Source organism: Danio aesculapii, chromosome 23, assembly GCF_903798145.1.
Source record: "Danio aesculapii chromosome 23, fDanAes4.1, whole genome shotgun sequence".
Lineage (NCBI taxonomy): Eukaryota > Metazoa > Chordata > Actinopteri > Cypriniformes > Danionidae > Danio > Danio aesculapii.
Genome location: NC_079457.1, coordinates 1,462,838 through 1,472,221, shown reverse-complemented (window position 1 = coordinate 1,472,221; position 9,384 = coordinate 1,462,838). Strand labels below are relative to the sequence as shown.

Below are 9,384 nucleotides of genomic sequence, written 5' to 3'. Positions count from 1 at the left end.
AGTGATATTGAAATGAGTTGTTACTAACATCTTGATATTGTTTATACACGCAGCAGTGTGCGTCAAGAGAAGAGAGCACGTTTAGAGAGAGCGAAGAGAAAGCAAGATCATGTGTGGATATGAACTACACTGATTCATTTTACTATGATCTTCTATGTGAAGCTGCTTTGACACAATCCACATTGTAAAAGTGCTATACAAATAAAGGGGAACTGAATTGAACATATCTAAATATTGATGTTTTTGACACAAACTGCAACTAAGTGCTTTGCACACGTGTTCACAACTTCACTACCGAAACTGCCTGTGATTTGTCCATTTCTGTGCGTCATTAACAGATAGTGAACTTAGTATTTGCTCTTTCCATGAGAAACATGCTATAATGTTTAAGCGGGCCCAATACATCTCCCGATTATCCTACTCAGTGCTGCTGAACTGCTTGTACTCTTTAAAGGGCACATAGTTGACCTCTTTTTTTATGATTGAATATTATATTCTGGTTGTTCTGAGTGTGCCAGTTTAGGTTCAGTTTAACACACAGTTCAGATTGTTTTTATTATAATGTGTTAGAAAGTGTCATGTTGGGGGCGTGTCCACAGTTCACTGATTTAGGGGTGTGTTGCATCACATGTAAATTAGTTTCGGCTTCTCACCCAATGTAACAAGGGGGCGGAGCCAAGAGCTCACCCGCTCTGTGTTTGCAACAGAGTCTGACAGGCAGACGGAGAAGGAGTGAGAGGATCACCATTCAGTTGTACATGTACGACTCTGACACAGACCAAGCAGAGAGTACAAAATCATTTGTGTCTTTGTACAGTTTTACAGCCAACTGTGTGCTAGTTTCAAGTGCCGAGCTTGTACACAGAAACTAATAACCACGCACACTGAATTAACTTTGACTGAGGCACCGGATGCGCCGCGACACGGCACACCAGACACTCTCTGTAGCGCGGCAGATACATGAAGTGTCCCGAATCGTCACGCCACGCATTTTTGAATTCTAAACATAGGTTTCTGCAGCGGTCCGCGGCGCCCAGCCGTCGACTTGAGTGTACCCTGATAGAAACCGATGTTTAGAATTCTAAAACGCATGCTAGTTAAGATCACAGGGAGCTTCTGGGATCGCGAGAAATGCAAACGGCTGAAGTATAAGGTAGACTCAATGAGAAGTACACATGTTTGCAAACCTACCTAAAGATACAACCAATAATTCCGATTAGAGCGATAATGTGGAGAATATTGATCTTGTGTTGAGCCCAATGAGCCTTGCATCTAAAAATAGAGCTAGCGTGTTCCTTTAGTGATATCGCTTCGACTCAGGCTGAAAATGGCGGACGTGAATCAACAAACTGAGGATATGATGACGCGCCTGTCAATCAATATTGGTGGGTGGGGGGACCGCTCTCCTACGTAAAGTTGCGGTCGATTTGAAAACAGCTTCAATTGGTCCACCGTTTTTATGTTGTTAAATTGAAAAAAAGCACTGGGTGTGCTTATATCACCCCAATATGACGGTCTATACACCATACATGCACATATGTCTGTCCAAACAGCTTGAAAAGTAGATTTTTTACCATAGGTGCCCTTTAAGACTTTCTATTGTATGAATCACGACTGCCTGAAATGATATAAAAGGGAAGTGTGTTTGGTAATGTGCACCGAGACGAGTGATGTGTACAGAAATCTGCGCTCTGCTGAATTAGGTTCTCTTTCATCTAATGCAGCTGTAATGGTTTAAAATGATTAAAAGTGAATACTTTAATCGACAAACAAACAAACCTGGCATGCTTTTAAAGCTCACGGTCACATCGTAGCCTGTATATGCTGCTTTCTCAGTTTGGAAACACATTGCAAAACATTGTTATCTTATGTGGGGCCAGAGTGGGCCAAGCTCCTGATTGGGTGGGCCAGTTCCGCCATGGCCCCCCCGTGAATCCGGACCTGGTTATTTGCCTTAATTTGAATAAGACAATAATCTAATTAAGGTGTTATGTGAAGTGCTTTTTAAATGTCACCAGGCTATCCATGTTTCCTGCAGTCACATGTAATTTTGGATGTTTCATCTTTAATTTTTCAATTTTAACTGCAGTTCGGTAGTTTCACTTTCACTGATGAATGTTTTATTCATGCCCCCATGACAAACTAGGGTATTTGACAGGAATATAAAGTAAGGACTGGTGGAAGAGTGTTGTTTTAATGGGATTAAATACAGCAGGCCGAATAGAAAGGAAAAACTTCTGCATTATGTGTGTGTGTGTGTGTGGTCCTTTACTGACAGCCGCATGTGTGGATCTTGTCACAAAATGCGGCAAAAAGTCCTACATGACGGTAATAGTTTGATTGCTGTGTTTACTTCAATAATGCCACTGATATCTGCATACTTCACATGTCTTAACTCCATTTCTGTTTAGTTTAGTGATGACTTTAGTCAGATTAAGGTCATCAAAAATCTCTGTTTACATGGTGACTCTTAATCAGAGTATTCATCACCTTAGAATTATAAGGCTCTATCTGACATTTGTGTCAAAATTGAGTTACTGACATATTCTTATTAAATGACAACTTATTTACATTATGGGATTTTTTTATAGTTGTTTACATTTTAAGACTTTTTATTAAAAAAAACACAAATGTTTCACATATACTGTTTGCTATGGAATGCAAAAAACGTTGAAGCTCAATATCTCAAAATCATTCAGAACCTTATAATTTCAAGATGACGTATTGTCTTAATCATATTAAAAAGCGTATCGTTGTATACATGGTCAAAGTATTGTGGCCCATGTTTATGTACTCAATGTTCGACTCAACCACACCATCAGGGCTCTGCGAATTTGGCTTTGCGAGTAGCATTTCTTGTATACAAGTACATCAAATGTATGCTATGGCTAGGGCCAGACAGAATCTGCGGAGGTTTTTTGCTATTTCTGCAGAGAATTTAGGTAAAAATCTGTGGATTTCTGCTGAATTATTTTGGGAGTCTCATAACTAAAACCTTAATATGTGAAATAAAAATAATCTTTTTTTAACTTTCATTTAATGTTTAAAATGCAAATCCAATTAGATTCTCTTTATTTGGTAAACAAAGCAAGTCTCTCATATAATATCTCTACTAAAAGACAGAAAATATTACTGTACACACTGTATTGTACATAAATCAGATGAACATTTTCATATTAATTTTTAGTCAATAATATTACTGTAATTAATTTAAAAACTGTATAAATATAAGTTTACACACATTTACACAATTAAATAAACAGAATTAATGATGGGCTAAACATCTGTGGAATTCTGCAGAAAATCTGTGGAATTCTGTGGAAAATCGGCGGAATTCTGTGGAAAATCTGCGGAATCCTGTGGAAAATCTGTGGAATTCTGTGGAAAATCGGCGGAATTCTGTGGAAAATCGGCGGAATTCCGCGGAAAATCTGTGGAATTCTGTGGAAAATCTGTGGAATTCTGTGGAAAATCTGTGGAATTCTGTGGAAAATCTGTGGAATTCTGCGGAAAATCTGCGGAATTCTGTGGAAAATCTGTGGAATTCTGCGGAAAATCTGTGGAATTCTGTGGAAAATCTGTGGAATTCTGCGGAAAATCTGCGGAATTCTGTGGAAAATCGGCGGAATTCTGTGGAAAATCGGCGGAATTCTGTGGAAAATCAGCGGAGTCCTGTGGAAAATCTGTGGAATTCCGCGGAAAATCTGTGGAATTCTGTGGAAAATCTGTATAATTCTGCGGAATTTTGTGGAAAAATCAGCGGAATTCTATGGAAAATCGGCGGAATTCTGTGGAAAATTGGCGGAATTCCGCGGAAAATCTGCGAAATTCTGTGTAAAATCTGCAGAATTCTGCAGAAAATCTGTGGAATTCTGTGGAAAATCTGCGGAATTCTGTGGAAAATCAGCGGAATTCTGTGGAAAATCAGCGGAATTCTCTGGAAAATCAGCGGAATTCTGTGGAAAATCTGTGGAATTGTGCGCACGCAGATTCTGTGTGGGCCTTGCTATGGCTCACGCTTACTGACAGTGTAAGATTTACGGTTAGTTGGGTCAGGAATCCGACCACAGATTAGCATGTTGTCCTCACAGAAACAGGCTCATCACACTGAATCAGGTAGGCTGTATATTAGGGTTTTGATGTAGTTAATGCTACGCACTTTAAACACAGCAAGTAATATGTGAATGATGTGTGCACATGCATTATAACTTTGGCTCGAGGGAGGGGTGCCAAGAGTAAAATTGGACAAACTGAGGGGGGGTGGGGGGCGTGTGTCCTAAAAGTCCTGGCATAACTTATAATGGATGAACACAACACGGATGCTGAGCGGCAATAATCATTATCAAAATTAAAGCAAAGTTGAATTAAAACAAAGTTGTATAATCTTATTATAGTAACAAACGCTCCTTCCACCAAAATTGACCATTTATTATACAGTTATCATGCTTGGTATGAGCGGCCTTAAAGTACACATGAAATAAAAACTAACCATATTGATGTTTTTCGGTCACATCGCCAGTTTTGTGCTGAACAATTCATCTGTGCATGATATCAAGGAAAAATAATAGTTTGCCTTTGTAATCTTTAATTAAAAATCTGAAAATGCACTTCCTGTTTGTTTTGAGTTAAATTCTCAGATTAGGTCTGTCTGAGGAATTGGGTGTGGCTAACACACTTAACCACGCCCCTCCAGCTGTCAGATTAGACATCAAACAGAAATGGTGAGCAGGAGGAGTCTGTTAGGTTGTAGTAACTCTCCCCAAGCCCTTGTCCTCTGAATGAAACGCCTACTTTACTACATCCAATCAGCTCACAGTAGAAAAAACAAGCCACGCCCACTGTTATTTCATTTAATATTCTGTTTCTCTCTACAATACGTAAAAAAACGGTCGCAGCGCGGACTGTAACATTGTAAATGCAGTAATTACAGTGTGTATGTGCTGACCTTTCTGCGATGGCCTTCTGACAGTAGCACAGCCACAGATACTGCGACGGCCCCAGATTCCTCTCCAGCAGGAGGCGCTGCAGGGCCCCGTGAGGCCCCAAAACCTGCAGCTCCGAACACAGGCGGCTGAAGGCTGTGATCTGAACACTGGAGCGCAAACACGCCCACAGAACCACCCGCGGAGCAAACGGGGACGCCTGATACGTGAAGTGGACGTTGTGAAGCTGAAGAACAAAGAAATGTGTTCACATATTACTTTAAGGTACAATTCTAACTATTATTAAACTGTTAACTATGTGTTTTAGCTCAAACTTCTAATTTGCTGCTTATTTATTGTTATAAAGGTAGTAGTCAAATGAAAAACAAAAGACGGGGAGGAGCCAAAAGTGTGTATCTCCATTATGCAGTGTTTTTAACCACCCAATGCTTATTTTATGTTTTGGACATGTAAATACACACAAGTACTAGTAAAACAAGACACTTAGACTTTGTAAAACACACAAGAAAGGCTATGGAAGTCAAACAATCCATTCAAATATAATTTGCCGATGTGTATTATTCATAAAGTTAAATCTATTCCTCTCCCAGCTGGTCAGACACTTGCTTGCGTGCATTTTGGGAGTAACTGATGAATTGACGTGCTGAATCCTGCGTGTTCTGCTTTTATGAATGAGCCGCAACTAAACATGGTGATGCCCATCTCACGTCGTAGATCATTTATACGTCTTTTAAACAACACGATACACTCACTTACATGTTTTTGTGAATTGCAATATCGAGTAGTTGATGACGTGATGAGCAAGCGTGTGAATATTTTGTATCAAAGCGGAAAAGCATAATAAAAGGGACATGTCTGGCATACAGCGCTATTGTGGCTGCGGTGTGTCACGTGACAAACATGACACGGAAACATTAAGAGTGAGCGTTACAATAACGATCACCGAACAAAACTCACTCCCGGGGCCAGATAGAATCTTTAAAACTCACCAGTGAAAGAGTTAATGACAGCAGTAAAGCAGCGGTGGTAGAGTTACTTTAGTCTTGCAATGCAAATGTTGCAATGTTTTTATTCATTCGCCTTTTTTCCAAATATCTACAAAATCTTTAATCAAGAAGAGACAAGAGAAACGGCAAGAGAAGACGAAGACGAACTTCTGCCTGAGATTATATCTCATTAAGATTAGTTTTCTGACCCCATTAGCAAATAATTCAGCTTGTTTTAAGCAAACAATCACTTAATTTTGAGGAGGTTTTTTAGAAAACAAAACATAATTTCCTCTGCTACTTCATCTGTCTAGAATGTGTCTTGATTTAGGATTTTTTAAAATATTTTGATTGAAAACAGGACAAAACTACTAAATTAGTTTATTTTATTATTATTATTATTATTATGGTTTCCGCTACATTTGTTCTTCCATGGCAGGGCGCCACGCCAAAATTCATCCCGCCACGGCTACATTACAGCTTCTCATTCAAAACTATGTTTTTTTTTTATTTGATAATCGCACCAAAACGTATTAAAGGGTAATTATAACCGTGTGAACTTTTCTGTAACAGTAGTAGTACTGTGCGTCATTTGTTTAACCCTTTAAGGTGACGTGCTGACTGACTGGCTGACAGGTGCGTGAGGCATGATGCCAGCACACATGACGTTTCACGAGTTCACACTTGCAATAGTTTCAGAATAAAGCGTATTTGGCGTGCTGTCCGGGGAGAGGGCTCTGAGCTCGGGGAAGACACCCAAACTCGAGTTATTCCCCTTATCAGGAAACAGAGAGGAATTGGGATTCAAGTGAAGTATCTATCCCGGCCCCAGAACGCTCCCCCCGGGATTGTAATGCTTAAGAGGTGAGGTGACGGGGTGGTGGAGGGATGCTAGAGTCGAAAGATGCTGCAGGTAAGACAGCTTTGGTATACAGTATATAGGGGTTTGGTCAAGAACTGATTGGATAACAGAATAATTGTCAATGACGTATTTGATACTGAAACTTCTGCGCGTGCTCCTCCCCAAATTTGTTTACAAAACATCACATAGCCATTTCACTTTACTTCAGGACGCATTAATGTCGCTCTGTAGGTCTATTGGAGACATTCATAAATATTCCTAGCCAATCTAATAAATGTTGGAGACATACTCGTTACATAAATGCACTAAATCACACCTCAGCAGCGTTTATTTGAGAGCGCACAAGAAGATCTGCGCTCTTGAAGCGGCTTATATTTAAGGGGGCGTCCAAGAAGTTTTGTGCACTAGCAGAGGAAATCTGCACGCAAGTAAAGAGATCCGCATGCTCGTAGGCTATTACATAAACGCGATCTGGACTTCTAATACTGCGCTCACGACATTTGTCATTGAAATAACGCCACAGCTAGTTGGTAGATGTGTGTAAAAAAGGCCTGCCGCCACAGCTGGAAACAATCCTAGAGGAAACACTGATTATTATTATTATTATTATTATTATTGTTTTTATTATTATAACAGCTTAGGGACGTTTAAGGACAACATGTGTGTGCACTTTTAAAAGATTTTAGTTCTGTTTTTGAATAAAGGGTTGGAAATAAATGCTGTTTTTTTTTTTATCTGATTATCAATTAATCGAAAACACTATCGACAGATTAAACGATTATTAAAATATTCGTTAGTTGCAGCCGTAATAAAAATACCATCATATGTTTGCAGATGTTTCAGAAACATGCTAAGTGAACATTCTTGTTTCTCTAAAAAACAATGCTGAAGTCAGATAACTATGTAACTCCACCCACTGCCAGGTTAACCAATGATATTCCAGCACCTGGAGTTGCCTTGGTGAAACAGCATTTTTCATTTTAGCCATAAAGGCTCTCATTGCATGCAGAAGGACAGAGTCAGAGTTATACAAATCCACATGAGGTGGTTTTAAATGAGCAAATAAAGCAAATATTACTAAAGCAAACCTTAGTGGAGCAGCTTACAGTAAGCTTCCACCACAGTGTCAAATCTATGCTCAGTGCCGCTGGCAATGCTACACTACTGCTCTGGGCTGTATGAAATGTTCTTACGCCAGCTTCTCTAAGCGCTTTCTCCCTGCCGCTTTCAATCCCATAAGGAACTGCGTGGATGTTTATGCTCAACTTCCATATGAATGAACAGAAGACCCTCACTACGCTACAAACATGCCAGTGGAAATGTGCTGAAAGGCTCGATCGACAGGCACATTTGCGCTGTTTGTGTCCTCAATCTGGCAACATGCCTGTGCATCGAGTAGTTAGAGGAGGGGCCGGGTGAAAGAAAAAAAATCTATCTAGAATTTAAATTTGGAGAATGAGAGTGTTTGGGTGTTTCCCAAAGATGGGTTGCAGCTGGAAGGGCATCCACTGTGTAAAAACATATGCTATGTAAGTTGGTGGTTCATTCTGCTGTGACGACCACTGATTAATAATGAACTAAGCCGAAAATGAATGAATGAATTTTGAATTTGGACTGCAATATCCTGTTGTCAATTTGGCACATTGCTCCTTTAAAATGGTTAAAACCTGAGTTTATTCTGCTAAAGTAAATAAAATATTATAAGAGTTTGTGATTCAGAGACATGTTGATTCTAGTGACAATGACATCATCACACTCACCTGAATCTCCGCCCCTGGCCTCAAGCCGCCGCCCCATTTCTGAGTAGGCTGATAGGCCAGACAAAGCCCCACCTGTCCGTCAAGCTCATAAAGCCCCGCCTCTGCGTTCAAGATCTTCATGACAGTACCCTGTCAAACAGATTACACATATTTGACAGATTACACGAGCTCTACACGATGCACTAGCAGCACACTGATGACACATCTGCTGATTATAAAGGGGTAATGCAAAAGGTAATGCACAAACTAAAAATAAACAGATCATTACTGTTTGTTTGTCAGTGTGGAAGCAAATATGTGTATCATTGTTGTGAGCAGGCCTTACACAGTGCCCTAACTACATATCCCGCAATCTGTTTTTGTTGTAACCCAACACCACATACTGCTATAACAATTATCTTCTCAGGTACAGATTATATTCAGTGTCAAATGTAAAAGCAAAGTGCTGTTAATGTGAGCTTGAACAACAGACCCTATAGAAACAGTCACGACACAAGTCAAAGGTCACACCGGACTGCCCGACTCATGTTTGATGCAGGTGATATAGACCACTTTTATACTTTAAACATGATTTCCCAGCTTCATTTTAAGATGCTGATTAGCCTATTAAACCCTTAACTATGATTTTAACTCAAACTCCTAATTTGCTGCTTATTAATAGTAAACAAGGCAGTCGTTGGGTTTAGGTAGTGGGTAGGATTAGTGATGTAGGATAAGATCATACTTTATAAGTGCTAATAAACAGCCGAAATGCAGGTAATAATCCACTAGTTAATAGTGCGAATTGGCACTAACATTAAAGGGCACCTATGATGAAAATCATCTTCTGTAAG

General features: G+C 39.7%; 1 protein-coding gene across 1 annotated transcript in view; it reads right to left on the bottom strand.

Moving 5' to 3' along the window:
* The window catches only part of ctc1 (CTS telomere maintenance complex component 1), a 56,189-nt gene that overhangs the window by 27,809 nt on the left and 18,996 nt on the right, over positions 1 to 9,384 (bottom strand). The window contains exons 7-8 of the mRNA XM_056449325.1: positions 8,552 to 8,680; positions 4,946 to 5,169 (exon numbers count right to left, since the gene is read on the bottom strand). Coding sequence (XP_056305300.1) covers positions 4,946 to 5,169; positions 8,552 to 8,680 — 353 coding nt within the window. The remainder of the gene's footprint in view (positions 1 to 4,945; positions 5,170 to 8,551; positions 8,681 to 9,384) is intronic.